The 16,590-nt window shown below is 39.7% G+C and overlaps 1 protein-coding gene across 2 annotated transcripts in view; it reads left to right on the top strand.

Annotated features, from left to right (window-relative positions):
- The first annotated feature begins 917 nt into the window (after window positions 1–917).
- Window positions 918–16,590, top strand: part of cds2 (CDP-diacylglycerol synthase (phosphatidate cytidylyltransferase) 2) — a 49,922-nt gene continuing 34,249 nt past the window's right edge. The window contains exon 1 of one of the 2 annotated variants that reach the window (XM_036598360.1): window positions 918–1,104. In XM_036598360.1, coding sequence (XP_036454253.1) covers window positions 1,039–1,104 — 66 coding nt within the window. In that variant the 5' untranslated portion in view covers window positions 918–1,038. Of the gene's footprint in view, window positions 1,105–7,420; window positions 7,842–16,590 lie in introns of those variants that run through there. The other variant, XM_036598361.1, reaches the window with a different exon arrangement.

Raw genomic sequence — 16,590 nt, 5'->3', positions numbered from 1 at the left:
CATAACATAATCCATAAAGTGCTTTACAGAACGATTAGAACAAAATAATGGATATAAAATAAAAATTAACTGATAAAAGCTTAACTTTTTCAATGCAAAATATTGCCTATTACTAGTGATAACATGATTTTGAATTCTATCACTAAAATTACACAAAGCCAATCATTAAAACCAACTCCTTGTTTCTACACTCAACAGCGTCCTGTGGGCAGCGTCCTGTGACCACTGATGAAGGACTAGAGGATGACCAACACAAACTGTGCAGCAGCAGATGAGCTATCGTCTCTGACTTTACATCTACAGGGTAGGAGTGTCTAATAGAGTGGACAGTGAGTGGACACAGTGTTTAAAAACTCCAGCAGCACTGCTGTGTCTGATACACTCGCACCAGCACAACACACACTAACACACCACCACCACATCAGTGTTGCTGCAGTGCTGAGAATGATCCACCACCTAGATAATTTGCTCTGTGGGGGTCCTGTGGGGGTCCTGACCACTGAAGAACAGGGTAACAAACAGATGGACTACAGTCTGTAACTGTAGAACTACAAAGTGCTCCTATATGATGAGTTGAGCTGTTAAAATGGACAATGATTGTAGATACAAAGAGGTGGTTTTAATGTTATGGCTGATTTGTGTCTATTTGTATACGTAAAGTATTAAAACAGTGGGCGTGTCATAGACACTTTGCAGTGGGCGTGTCTTCCATGACGAAAGAAGGACAAACACAATTAGTTACATATACGTTATTCATATATCACGCATTATAGTATATCCAACATGTAAATGACGCACATTTACGCAACGTATTTCATTTATTTGTAATTTAGACGAAATTCATTAAACGTTTATGCGAATTTTCTGTTGGAAGCGCTCGAGTCGCCTACAGAGGGCGCTGTTGAGCGGCACGACGAAAACAAACAGCAGTCGTGAACTGTGCTAAGCTAAGCTAGGCTAGGCAGTGCAGATTAACGGGGGCATTCAACGCGTTTCTCTCCTTCATTTCTCTTTTTTTTCTCCTGAAACGAGGTCAAAATGACAGAGTTACGGCACCGAGGCACGACGGAACATGATCTGAAGCAGCAGAAGTCGGAGGATAAGGTAAATAACTCGATAAATACGTAGGAAAGGGTGTAGATAGAGAGTATTAGTCACCCCCATAACCCAAATGTCAGAGCAGGCTAACGTTAGCGGGAAAGCTCAGTCACTCAATGGTAGACAACCAGCTACGTTAGCCATGAAGCTGAAGTCAGCTCCTTATTCTCCAGCTTCTTGTTTGAATTTCGCCGTTCCACCTTAAATGGTGCAGCAGTTACATTCTGGCATTTGAGCCTTAAGTGGCCAGAATGTAACTGCTGCACCATTTAAGGTGGAACGGCTAAATTCGAGCAAGAAGCTGGAGAATAGGAAGCCAGCTTCAGTCTCATTAGTTAGCCAGGCTTTCTGTCATGTAAGTTAAATGATAAAAGACTGAGCCCAGTGATTTAATTACAGGTTCCGTTGTATTTACTGACTAATGAAAGGGGTTAGCTGGCTGTGTAGCTATCTAGTTTTACACTGAGCTTGTTGGAGAGTCATAGAGGGCTGCACAAGCAAAAAGTCTGATGATTGTGTTTGTAGGAGTGTTTTTCAACCCATGCACTGTATATTTGACTGGTTTTACTGCTCCAACAGGCCTTCTTTAACTCAAAAGTCAATTATTAAACCCCTTATTTGGTTAAAATGGGTGCAGAAGATCAGGGATGCATTAAGATGTGCTGTAGCTTTTCATGTCCTGTAGTTACATGCCTAGGAAATGTCCAGCTCTTGGAGTCTCCTGCACTACGTTTTAGTGTACTACGTTTTTCTGCTCTCACACTTAATTTCAGGGTCCCTGCAGGTCGTTAAAAGGACTATAAAGTCGATTTTAAAGTAGATTTTAACTGTGAGCTTGTAACAGTATGCTCATAAAATGTCTGATAATGTCTTATTTTTTCCAAGTCATGTTGGGCTATTTTTGGTCCATCCATTATGACATTTAGACACAATGTAAAGGGCAACAGGCAATTTCCAATTATGCCAAAAATGAAGATACAAGCTTTTGTTCCAACAGTAGCATATATATATATATTGTTTTTCAGTTTTTGACATAATTTAAAAGTGCCTGTTGCCCTTTACATTGTTTGTAAATTTCATGATAAATAGACCAAAAGAAATGCCGTTTTTTCCTTCTCCTGTAAAGTTATAATTTTGGAGATATGAGGTTTTATTCTGATGACAGTGATATATATATATATATATATATATATGGGTGTGTTTATGTGATTTATTTATAATTAAAATAACCAAATGTTGTAAATATAAATGTAATTAAAAAATAAACACAAAGATATACAGTGATACGCTGAGAAAGCCTGTGTATACAGGTGTGCATTGGTATTACAGTGTATTACATAGCAGCTACTGTGTAATGCTGTAGTAGCCATCTAATGGGGGTGGGGGTCCTAAGTCCACATCACTGGCCAGATGCTTGTGTCAATGGAGTATGAGATGATATGGTGGTTGGAGGGAGGGCCATTGTGTGTGAGGTGGTCAGAGTCCTGGAGGGTCCCTGTGTTCATCTGTGTGCTGTACTGTTAATTGTGAGATGATGCCTAAAGACCAGGCTGAAAAGAGTCGTCATGTATAATAAACTAATTAGGAATAGTCCTCCAGACTTAAATATCCAGCCGTCAGCAGTCCTGTGGTCAGGAACTGACCACTGGTTAAGGTCTAAAGGACTTGGAACTGATAACAAAGTCAAACAGTATTCACGTTTGATTTTTCAGCCTCTGTTTAAACGAAATAGGCATGGAGGAAATAATATTATTCTCAATTTGTTGAAGTCTCAGTTCGATATTGCAGGGGAATTTCACCAATTTTCCAAAATTTATCCGTAATTCAATCTTTGAGCGGAGAACAAAGTCATTCAGAGTGTTTTGGTGTCAAATTTTGCTTTACGAAGAAACTTACTGACTCCTGACGTCCTTACAGTGGTGATGATAGGAACCAGGGATCACAATGTTTAAAAACGTAAGTGTAACCATTTTATTTACTGTCCGAAAACCGCCAGTGAACCTACAGGTGCCTTCTGAGACTTTATATGTAATGTTGATGATGTTGGGAAGCTCTTGCTGTGCAAATCCCTGTATGTGTTCAAAAATGTTTTAGGCTACATTCACATTACAAGCCTCATTGCTAAAATCAGATTTTTTGCTCAAATCCGATCTCTCTGACACAATGGTTCACACCTGTTTAAGTAAGTGACTCAAATCTGTCACTAATGTAAACGAACCGGCGTCCTGAAATGACGCTCATGAGCACATCCTACTCAGTAACGTCACGTGAATGAATCACGTGCATCATCAGCACAAACTAACGAGCAGAACGAGCTTCGCTGTGAAGATCATTAACTCTGATCAGCTCTCAGCTTCATTATTAGAGCGAGACGAAGGAGAAAAAGGTGAGATGAGCTGCTTTTCCACCGTTTACAGGCTTTAACTTCTGTTCGGCACTGCTGCCATGGTAACGCTGAATGATGGCGCACGCGCAGTGGAAAAAAGCACAGGAATTCCGATCTGAGCGTCACATTAAGGTCGCATGGCCACGAATCAGATTCATATCCGATCTAAGACCACATGTGAAAGGCCACGTTCACATTACCAGGCTGAAGTGGCACAAATCCGATTTTTTTTATGTCCTGATGTGACTCAGATCTGATGTTTTCAGGGCTGTGTGAACACAAATCTGATCTTTTAAAATCCAACCTGAGCCACTTTCTTATGTGGTCCTAGATCGGATACGTATTCGATTCGTGGCCATGTGACCTTAATGTGATGCTCAGATCGGAATTTATGTGCTTTTTTTCCACTGCGCGTGCACCGTCATTCAGCGTTACCATGGCAGCAGCGCCGAACAGAAGTTAAAGCCTGTAAACGGTGGAAAAGCAGCTCAACTCACCTTTTTCTCCTTCGTCTCGCTCTAATAATGAAGCTGAGAGCTGATCAGAGTTAATTATCTTCTCAGCGAAGCTCGTTCTGCTCGTTAGTTTGCGCTGATGATGAACGTGATTCATTCACGTGACGTTACTGAGTAGGATGTGCGCATGTGGGTCATTTCAGGACGCCGGTTCGTCACATTAATGACAGATTTGAATCACTTACCTAAACCCGTGTAAACCATCGAGTCAGAGAGATCGGATTTGAGCAATGTGGCAATGTGGCTTGTAATGTGAACGTAGCTAAAGTGGCTCAGGTCGGATTTGAAAAGATCAGATCTGTGTGTCCACAAAGCCTGAAAACATCAGATCTGAGTTACATTCGGGCAAAAAATCAGATTTGTGCCACTTCAGCCTGGTAATGTGAATGTAGCCTTAGGCCAAAACCTACTCTTGAAGCTGTCGTAAAGCAGTGTCTCGGGCATCAGGTAGACTATTTGTAACTATTTTGTACAATAACTTTCTGTGAAGGAGTTTTAGAGGCATTAAACTGCTCAGACGTCTGGTTCCTATCAGCACCACTGTGAACATTTCTGAATTTTACATCAAACCACTCTGACTGTATTTACATCTCAGCCATTCAATTATGCAGACAATTGAAACAATCAGTGCAATTCCCCTTTAAAAAGTGTCAAATTTCATTTTAAAGAGAGATGTTAGAGCAGGACAAAACATTTAAATGTGCAGTCCATGTTCTTCAGGAACATTATTGGGAAAATGCAGCAGTGCAGTCACTACAGTTTATCTTCAAAGCGTTGCTCTAGGGCTGGTCAGTACTAATAAAAATCAATATTATGATTTCTTCCAAACATATGATGGTATCAGTTTGTGGTGCAAGAATTAAGGCTGAAAGATTAATCGTTTTTATATCGTAATCGCAATTTGACGTTGCAGTTTTCAAATCGCAAGAGCTGCAGTTTTTTAAATTATAGCCCACATGATTAAAAATGGCTCAAGAGGGGGAATGTTTACCTCCCAACACAGAGCTTGTGAACTGTATGTAGATAAGTTGGACCAATCAGATGCAACCAAATCTCCAAGTGTTATGCCATCACAACCACTGGTTGTCCAGCGCACTACATTCAGGGGTCAAGCCTCAAGGTGGATATTCTTTATAGACATAACTAACTAGGAGTTGCAGAAGTATTACAGTGTAAAGTGCATAGTGAAGGTGTCATTACAGCAGCAGGTTATGATATATTGCACAGTGTGTGTTAACAGGAGAGAAGATACAGTGATGTGGTTCAGCTCAGTTCAGGCAGCTGGAGATCAGTACCGTCTCTGCAGTGAGGAGACTCGCTGTAGAGCCGTATATCAGTGGGTCAGAAAGATCTCACACGGCGTCTTTAACACAGCGCAGCTGTAACAGTCTGCACTGAATGTGCTTCTCTGTTTATCCAGTGTGGCATGCAGAGGGTGTGAGGTGTTGTCCAAGGTGGCTAACAGCTTGTTGAGCGTCCGCTGTTCTGCCACAACCTCCAGAGAGTCCAGCTTGACTCCTATAACAGAGCCAGCCTCCCTAATAAGTTTGTTTATTTTGTTCAGAGCACTTTTGCTAATGCTGCTGCCCCAAAACACAACAGCATAGAGTAAAGCACTCCCTACAACAGACTGGTAGAGTCCATAGGAGCTTAGTGCTCACACCAGAAGACCTCAGCCTCCTCTGGAAGTAGAGACGGCTTTGGCCTCTCTTGTACACCGCGAGAGTGTTACAGCTCCAGTCCAGCTTGTTGTCCGAGTGCAAACCCAGATACCACCTCCACGTCAACTCCATCAATGGTAACTGGTGCCAAGGCAGGTCTGGTCCAGCACCATCTCCTTAGTCTTACTGATGTTTAGCTGCAGCTGGTTCAGCGTACACCGGTCAACATAGTCCTTTGCCAGCTTCCTGTATTCCTCCTCCTGTCTATTCTTCTTGCGCCCCACAATGGCCGTGTCATCCGAGAATTTCTGCAGATGACGCGACTCAGTGTTGTACCTGAAGTCAGAGGTGTACAGGTTGAACAGGAATGGAGCTAACACGGCCCACTGGGGTGCCCGAACACTGCACACAGCCTTGTCTGAGACACAGCCCAATTTATGGGTAGTAATCACAGTATAAATCACAGTCGTAATTAGGGCTGGGCGATAAAACGATAACGATAATTATCGCGGTATAACTTTTCCTCGATAGAGCGATACGACATGTTCGACACTCCCACATTCTAGCCAAAGCCCTGGTGGCGTTTTCTACTGCAAGGAAAGCGACACTACTCTGCTTTCGCCAGGAGAGGGCGCACTTCCGAGTTTTTCGAGATGATTAGAGAGGGAGGGGGCCACGAGTAAGATGAGTCTTTAGCAGCGGCTAAACGCAGAGTTATACATTCCCTGTTTGAGTGGAGCGACCAGCGATCTGTTCTCCTGTGGCCGAGTGTGAGTGACGAGGTCAGTGGTGTAACTATACTGTCCTACAGCGAACTCACCTCTTTCTGTACATCCTAACAACTTTAGCAGCGTTAAATCATGTCTATCCACACAACGACAGCACTCAGTCATATTTTAGTATTAGTGCATTCACAAGCAATGAAAGTGGAAGAAAGAAGTGAGTTCATGCAGTTACAGCCCTGATTTAAATGACAGTAAACTGAGGAAGCTCTGAGGCATTGGAGAGCGGGAGAGCGCTATCTTTCCAGGCTAGCTGTTTTTAGCAGCTGGCTAACTTTAAGCAGCGCTCCGTCACTCCACAACACGGGGAATTGATAATACTGTAGATCAGACACGACACAAAAGCACAGATTTCAGTTTAAACGTATCTAAAAGGAGTAAAAACAGCTCACCAGAAACTTTCTCCCACTCTCCCATGACAGATTTGTGAAATATTCCACTGTTTGGTGAGTGTTCGTCGTGTTCTGACCATAAAGGATAGTTTAAAACAGCAGTTAACCACCCTGGAGCAAAAATCAGCCTTCAAACTTGAAAGTAGTAATGATTAAACATTTATCACGATATGTATCGATATTGAACGATATGAATTTTGTTTATCGTGATAACATTTTTGGCCATATCGCCCAGCTCTAGTCGTAATATTAATCAGAAAAATCACAATTAGATATTTTCCCCAAATCGTTCAGCCCTCGCAAGAATACGTTCTATTTCACGTCACATTTTTAGCTGGAAAAAAGTGAGTTTGTTCAGAGTTAGTTGGTTGATACCAAACCTGATGAATTCACTAAATGTTACTGAAAGTTTTGTTCTTTTAAATCTACATGAGCAGATTGTAAAATGAGCTTGAGCTTGACGTTTATAGGCGCTTCTCTGCGACACTTCCTATTTGCTGTAGCTGGACTTGGTATTATCTGCTAGCCAGATGCAGTAGTCCTTCTATGCTTCCTGTTTTGGAGTAAACAGATAAGAAACTCTGACCAAAACATAAGACGCCGGCTCCTCACAGACATTGGAAATTCTTGAGAATGTGTAACGTTAGAGAGAAGCTAATTTGCATATTGAAAACCCTAATTGACCAAATTTACCTAAATAGAAGGCTGTTTATGTGAGCACAGATCTTGGCTGCTGTGTGACAGAAAACGAAGTTACATGGAGATTAGACTCCAGAACAATTCTGGCTGTGTTCAACTTCTCCACCAGCCAGCATAGCTACAACAGAACATTTGGGCAGACAAGAAGAAGAGCACTTTGTGGTGATCCACAGTCGGGCGAGGCTTCCAGACCAACTTCTGGAGAGGGAAACGGCTTAACACTGGTTTGACTTCTTTAACTCGGTTTAAGAAAGGTTGCAAATATGGAACAGCACTTTGGAAATCTGGAAAAGGGTGTGGTAGAGATGGTGAGTAGCTTTCTAACAGCTTGGAAGTGTTGAGACTTGCTTGTCTGATGTCATATACATTGTTTTTCTGACCGCAAGGAAACTAAGGGTGTAATGATTTCAATATAGTTGCGTTTATAGTCACAGTTAATATTGAAAATTAGAAAAATATATGAATGGTTATCATCGTTTTGCTCCTCGGTCTCTTCTAAGTAAGGCTGGATGATTTGGGGAAAGAATCTAATTGCGTTTTTTTTTCTGACCAGTCTTGCAATTGTGACTTAATTGCAATTATTTTCTAAAAAATGTGCTGCCAACCTTTTTTTGCCAAGAAGGCCAGCTCTTGCAGACTTGCTGAATATATTGTGCCAGACTGGCAGTCCAAGAGCTTTGAATTGTTGGGTTAAGTTTCCCAACTTCAAATTTGTCGACAGCTTTTAAAAATGTAGGATGCAATTAAAATGCAACTCTTGCAATTTGAACATTGCACTCTTTCAAATGCAATTTCAATATAAAATATGAAAAAAAATGTATTGTTTATCTGTTAAACGCATAGTGATATGGAATCATATTGTTATCGGCAGATATTTGCTTAAAACAAAAATATGGATATCGGACGGATGTTTAGATTTGACTGATATTTCAGACGAGTATTGGATGATGATGCTGTTGTACTCTTCATGAGCAGAATGTAAAGCAGCACCAAAATATCTGCACGTTAGTCATTTTACTGCATTTGTAACCCTACAGAAATACATTACGTATATCACTGTAATGCTAATCCAAGTCATTTTACAAACGTTAACATATCAGCAGCGGCAGATATTTACATGAAAAATGCCAGATTGTTGGCATCAGCCCACAATTTCCATATCTGAGCATCTCTAATTTACCTAACTTCACTGTCCGTGACCAGAACTAGGCGTCTGAGTGCATCCTAGTTGAGTATAGCAATATTTTCTGAATATGTGTTGGTATCAGATGTTATTTAATTGGTGTGAATAGAGGTAAAAGGCCCATGCTTCCTGAGGGCTGCTTCTCTATGCTGAAAGAATGTCTGACAAATCTGACTCGATTTAACTGTTTTGTTCTGTTTTCTTCTCTCAAAATTACTCCAAAGGGAAATTTATACAGTATAGTAAACATTAACCAGACAGAAATAACATTTCCAGAAAGAAAACACATAATTATTTCATTTTTATGTATTTTGAGCAATCTGAGGAACGACAGCGAATTACATTCATTACAGATAATGGTTAGGTATCAAACCACCATAACTAAAGGAAAGTAAAGTCAGGCGCACAAAATAGAATAAAATAAATAAATAAATCTTTGGCAACTGCTGTTATACGAGCATCTTATATTGAGTATAAAATTCATTGTCTGTCAAATATATCACTAAAAATATGACTAACACTGAAAAGCAGGATCACAGTGTGTCAATAAAACGGGATATTGGTATAGGTCAGGGGTCGGCAATATGCAGCTCTTTTACTGCCCACAGCAGAATTGGATTTGTAGGTAAAAATAAAATAATCTGCTGATCGTTCAACACAGATTTAACAATAAATGGCCTTAAAAACTGCAGTTAATGTATATCTGCTAATTCACCCTTTAACCCTGAAGATTGACACGCAGACTGCTGGTCACCATAGCAACACAGACCACAATCTCACCTAGCTAGTAGCTAACAAAAAGGCAAAGAGAGAGATTTAAGACGAACATAGATCATTTGGAGACGAATAGACTTATTTACATTTATAATCACTCCAGCTGGTTTCCTGATACGTTTAATCTGCAACAAGAAACTGTCAAACACTAGAAAGTGGTGAAGCCGCATTCAGTTTCTCGTTTGCCAGCTTGTCGTTCGAATTTTCCTGTTCCGCCTTAAATTGTGCAGCAGTTACATTCTGGTTTCCTGCCAGAGATGCGAGAAAATAAGGCTGCGTCTTCGTTTGTATAACATTTTTATCCTACACTAGTGCATCAGCACATACAGACATATTTACAGCCAAGATAGGAAACTAGACATAAAATGTTGTGGCTCCCAAGATGGTTTGATTTTTGCTGAAAGAAGAAAATGGTTCTTCTTCACATTTGTGTTGCCGACCGCTGGTATAGAAGATATATTGTCCACGCACAGTGAAGGAAATAGTACCAGTAATATTGGTAATACTGCATTTTATCTTTTTTAAATTTTGATTATAACTCAGTTGCACTGTTTTGTAAGATCACTATTTTGCACAAGGACATATCATTTTCAGTCCAGCTTGTTGTCCAAGTGCAAACCCAGATACCAACTCCATCAATGGTGACTGGTGCCAAGGCAGGTCTGGTCCAGCACCATCTCCTTAGTCTTACTGATGTTTAGCTGCAGCTGGTTCAGCTTACACCGGTCAACATAGTCCTTTGCCAGCTTCCTGTGTTCCTCCTCCTGTCCATTCCTCATGCACCCCACAATGACTCAGTGTTGTACCTGAAGTCAGAGGTGTACAGGTTGAACAGGAATGGAGCTAACACGGCCCACTGGGGTGCCCAACACTGCACACAGCCTTGTCTAAGACACACCGCAGTTTATGGGTAGTAATCACAGTTTAAATCACATTCATAATATTAATCAGAATTATCACAATTAGATATTTTCCTCAAATCGTTCAGCCCTATGCATCCTATTTCACGTCACATTTAGTTAGTTAGTTGGTTGATAATTTTCTAATATTTTGTTTTGAAATAAAGATTTTTTTGAGCCAAAATAATCTGTGAACTATATATTTACAGTTTATGTTAAATAAATTATATTAAATAAATTATATTAACTATAAACTTGACCTCAGAATCAAAAATTAAATTGAACCTAAAAAAAGTATGTGTATTGTTACGCCCCTGTTATAAATGTTTGAGAGACTGTAGGAAACTAGGACTTTTCAGCAAGGGATTTTTATTCATTGTAGAGTTTAATTGTGAAACAGATTGTCTATTCCTGGTAGGAGAAGGTTTCATATCAATAGAGGCAAATTATTTGGTAAATTGCGTCATAGCACAGCTTCTATTAGTAGTTTTGCATTGGCCAGGGAGCAGGTGGATGTGGTCGAACGCCTCCTGGGATAATTTTTTTTGCATACCTTTTTTATTCGGGGCTGAATGCACTTGTCCTTTAAACACAGGAGCATTGGAAAACCATATTTGTGTTCAGGAGCACAAATAGCATTGCTGTAAATAGCCTGAACAGATAATAGACAACGTTGAGATGAAGAGCGGTGAATTCCTCACACCTGCTCACATTTAGACAGTCCCCCCCCTCACCAGATCAGCTAAGTCATAGATGCATAACCCTATGACGATGCTGCAAAGCTGATAACTGCTGTATGGGGAAAGAGAACCGACAGAGAACTAGAGAGAACTCATTTAATTTGACCAGCATGCTAAATAAATGTGAATATTATTTAATATGAGTTTTAAGGAGTGTTTTAGCCTGGGCTGCTTTTTTGAATTAAACAAGGGATAATCTGTGAAGAATATATACATATATACATTTTTTAGTCACTTTACAATGTATAAATGTATATATTCTTCACAGATTATCCCTTGTTTAATATAAATATATTTGTACATAGCAGAGAGGTTTTTTTTGTGTATTTTGTGTATATTTAATATATTTCAGTTTCAGTATTTTCTTGTATTTTTATTTTTTACTGTGTTTATTTTCAGTGTAGTGATTATCTGAGCCTCACCACAAGCATTTCAATGCGTGAATGTCCTGACATGTTGTGCAAATGACAAATCAACTTGAAACTTGAACTTGAATGAAGCACAATAAAGAGCAACCAGAGCTCATTTACATATATCAGTCTTAAAAGCGAGTAAAGAAAAATAGAGAGAACTCGTTTCATTTTAAACAGCTTGCTAAATAATATTAAATAATATTTACATGGAAATTCCTCTGTTATGGGTTTTGTCATTACCGTTATAACAGTACGCCACAAATAATTGCGGATCACAGGATGTACAAACAAAATAAACACACTAATGTTAACTTCTTTACCTGAATGGCTGAGTCAGGGGTGTTTCAGTCATGTTTCAAGTGGAAAAAAAACACAGCAGACACTTGAACACCACCTGCTGTACAGTCTGCGTCCACTTTGAACACTTAATAAAACCATTTTAAGTGTTCAAGTAGACCTAATTTTGTCAGTCAACAGTGGTGTATTATTTGTATTTTAGTGAGAATCATTTTTATTGTGCAAAACAGTGAAGACGAAACTAAACAATATATAGATAAACCTGTTCACACTTCAGTACTAGCTGGGCCACGACTTGTTTTGTACACAAAGCTCATCCGCGGCCTCGTCTGATGCAGCTGACCGAGTCAGGTGGCTCCTCAGGTGATAAGGAAGGACGCACGGCAGTAACTCTAGTAAGGCTAACCTGAAAATACTGGTCATTCCTTTATGTCCGCTGCCTCAAAACAAAGTGGACGCAGACTGCACATCGGGAGGTGTTCAAGGGTCTGCTATGTTTTTTTTCCTGACTTGAAACGTGACCGAAACACCCCTGACTCAGCCATTCAGCTAAGTGGGTTAACATTAGTGTGTTTATTTTGTTCGTACATCCCGTCATCTGTGTTTATTTGTGCTATACTGTTATAACGGTAATGACAAAACCCATACTGGAGTATGGGTTAGTATACCAGATGAACTGCATGTACCATAGACATATTATTTAATATTATTTAGTAAGCTGTTTAAATTAAATGAGTTCTCTCCAGTTCACCGCCAGTTCTCCTTCCCCACACAGCAACTATCATTGGGTTACTCGTCAGTGATCACCAGTATCCACCACACTATCACCCAGGCCTAGGGGGAGAACTGTAAATTTGATTGTTTTTGGTGAAGCGTTCCTTAAATGAAGCAGGCTGGTTTCTGTTTAGTGTGGTCAGCTTATTCTACACAGACACACACACAGGTCTTTGTGTGCTTAACTAAATTAGCTGTGCATGTAAAGTCATGCCTCTCTGGTGTATCAGCTATTGAGTAGTGTCCATTTCCTTGAGATTATTTGGCCTGGAGAAGCAGAGCCACAGCTGCGGAGACAGACTGACGTTTGGGAAACAGAGTTGGTGTCAGATAGCAGACAGTAGGGGTGTAAAGGTCCATCTGAAGCTGCATGTTAGAACTGATTGTAATCAATCAGACTAATGTGCAGTAAAGTATGCGCTCGTTATTCGGCCAAATAAAACTCAGGGTTTTTAAAACATAGAATTGAAAAAACAACCAAGTGTGTAGTTTTTTATTTATATTCCACTAATGTGTAAAAAGTTACTCCAATCACACTTGTGTATTTCTTTAAAGGGCCCAAATCATGGAGAACTAAATTTTCCACAGTTATAATTTTTTTTTTAAATAAAACTTTACTGTAGTGTATGTGGAGTTTATAGTCTAAATGTGGAAATTAAACTCCATATACACTACAGTAAATATAGATTACAGTCTAAATATGGAAATTAAACTGCAAAAACAACCTATTTTCAGTTCATTGTATATGAAATGTCACGTAATCCAACATATCGCTGCTGTCAGAACAAAACCTTGTATCTCCAATATGGTAACTTTACAGGAGAAGGAAAAAACATGCTTTACTTTTAATGTAAGTCAGTGGAACCAGACGTTTTTCCAAGTCATTTTGGGACGTTTCCTTTAGTCCGTTCACCATGAAATTTACACACCATGTAAAGGCCAACAGGCATTTTCAAATTATGTCAAAAACTGAAAAACGACAAAAATACGAGATACGAGGTTTTGTTCCAATAACAGCGATATATTCGCTCATTCGGCCTACAGCAGTTTAGCCCCACCCATTCACACTGAAGTTATAAGGAGTGTTTAGCCTGGGCTGCTTTTTGAATGAGCCACAATACAGAGCAGGCAGAGCTCATTTATGTATATCAGTCTTAAAAGCGACTAAAGAGAAGTTGGAAAATGGTCATGTAAAAATGAATTATGACTGGTTTTGGTACATAAAACCACACGGATGTTGTAAATGGACCTCAGGAGAAAAATAAAATGCAAAGGCCTTTTATATAATTCTGAATCATACTAAGATAACCATCAAGTCAAATTGAACTGATTAGATTTATAATCTAATCAAAACATTGTTCAGTCGATTGATTTAGTTCAGGGGTCGGAAACACGTGGCTCTGGAGCCGCACGCAGCTGTTTTACTGCCCTGTTGTGGCTTCACAGCTGAATTAGATGTTTAGGTAAAAATAAAATAATCCTCCTTTGCTGTAAAATAAAGCTCTGCTGATCGTTCAACACAGTTTAACAATAAATGGTCTTAAACTCTGGAGTTAATGTAGAACTGCTAATTCACCCTTTAACCCTGAAGATCAGCGCAGACTGCTGGTCACCATAGCAACACAGACAACGGTCACGCCTAGCTAGTAGCTAACGAAACGGCAAAGAGAGAGATTTAAGACGAACATTGATAATTTGGAGACGAATGGACTTATTTGTGTTTATAATCACTCCAGCTGGTTTCCTGATACGTTTAATCTGCAGCGAGAAACTGACAAACACTAAGAAGTCGTGAAGCTGAAGTTGCTTCTCATTCACCAACTTCTTCTTCAAATTTTCCCGTTCCACCTTAAATGGTGCAGCAGTTACATTCTGGCGCCTCAAGCGCACCATTTAAGGTGGAACAGGTAAATTCGAACAAGAAGCTGGCGAGCAAGAAGCGACTTCAGCCTTGCAAATAATCGAACGTTGAGAGACATTTTAAAAGAAACTGTTCTACTTTTGGAAAAGTTTCCTGCCAGAGATGCAAGAAAAGCAGCTATAGCTGAGCTAAAGCTTAAAGCAGAGCAAAGTAAGTCTTCGTTTTCATTTATATATAAATTTGTTAACCTAAAGTAGTACATTAGCACATACTGAGGCATATTTACAGCCAGGATGGTAAAATGGACATAAAATACTGTGGTTTGATTTTTACTGAAAGGAAAAAATGGCTCTTCTTAACGTTTGGGTTACGACCCCTGATCTAGTTGGAGTGATGCTGGGTAATATGTTAGTATACTGGAGTACATAATGTGTCATGATAACGCTTTTTAGTTTTAGTGATGTTTTGGTGATGTACGTGAGCATTAACCCCTTAAATGTATTCTAAGGCTTGATACTCAGTAACTACATGGAAAGCAATGCGAACTATACATTAATTATACTATTAAATGGAACATGCAGTTGGTCACTGTTCTTAAAGTACTAATATGCTCAGAAAAGCATGTTATGATGGAATTTGATGTAATTCACCACAGTAACGATAAATATCATCATATTGGCGATCTATACTGACACTGTGATATATTTGTAAAATATCATGACATTTATCCAGCTGAATATGCGTCGCTGATGATCTTTCAGGCTTAAATGATTCATAATGGTGGCTAAACCACCATGGATTACACCAAGACCGTGATATATAAAGATATATGACCATGAAAGTTTTGTCCTAATTTTCAGTGAAATTGGGCCTAATTAAAGCCTATGAGACATTTTTTTTTAATTATCAGTCCTCAGCTTGTTCACCCTTTTCCCAAGATATGAATTCGCCTTCATAAGGCTAATGGAATTTTATATATATAATGTCAGGCATAACATCATGACCACCTCCTTGTTTCTGCGCTCATTGTCCATTTTATCAGCTCCACTTACTATATAGGTGCACTTTGTAGTTCTACAGTTACAGACTGTAGTCCATCTGTTTCTCTGATACTTTGTTAGCCCCCTTTTACCCTGTTCTTCAGTGGTCAGGACCCCCATGAACCCTCAGAGCAGGTACTATTTGGGTGGTGGATCATTCTCAGCACTGCAGTAACACTGACATGGTGGTGGTGTGTTCGTGTGTGTTGTGCTGGTCTGAGTGGATCAGACACAGCAGTGCTGCTGGAGTTTTTAAACACTGTGTCCACTCACTGTCCACTCTATTAGACACTCCTACCTTGTTTAGTCCACCTTGTAGATGTAAAGTCAGAGACGATAGCTCATCTGCTGCTGCACAGTTTGTGTTGGTCATCCTCGAGTCCTTCATCAGTGGTCACAGGACGCTGCCCACAGGACGCTGTTGGCTGGATATTTTTGGTTGGTGGACTATTCTCAGTCCAGCAGCGACGCTGAGGTGTTTAAAAACTCCAGCAGCACTGCTGTGTCTGATCCACTGACCACAGTGGCAGCAACAGTAACAGATAATGACAGCCCAATCATGTGTTTGAAGGAGGATTTCTGTCTGTGTACATGAGAATCTCCTGGTCACGCATAGTGTATACTTTTATTTGTACAGTGTATCGTCTCCGTCTCTCCAAACGTTCACACTAATCCTCTGAGAATGCAATGTTTGTGTGTCACATTATCAGCTTTTGGTGTAACGATACAGCAGTTCTGCCCACTTTTGTTTAGAGTAAATCTTATGATTTACCACCTTTTTCCTCATTTTCATAGAACATTTAATGAACATTGCAATCTTCATAATACGGTACACCATTGTTTAACAGGAATGTAACACATTGTCAATATTTGGTTCGATTTGCAGCTCTGTGCAGATTGGTTTGCTTAGAAAAATAAAATTTTTTAATTCAAAGCAAAAGCAAGTTAGGATGTCTGGGTCCAGTAAACAGTACAAAAACAGACGCACCCAGCTGCCTAGTTTTGCACATTTATATTTATTTTTGGGATTTTTTTTGTTACTAAATTGAAATCATTACACCTTTATTGTTTCATTC

The sequence above is a fragment of the Colossoma macropomum genome, unplaced genomic scaffold (assembly GCF_904425465.1).
Source record: "Colossoma macropomum unplaced genomic scaffold, Colossoma_macropomum, whole genome shotgun sequence".
Lineage (NCBI taxonomy): Eukaryota > Metazoa > Chordata > Actinopteri > Characiformes > Serrasalmidae > Colossoma > Colossoma macropomum.
The sequence above is the reverse complement of the archived record's forward strand: the minus strand, read 5'-3'. Positions and strand labels throughout refer to the sequence as shown.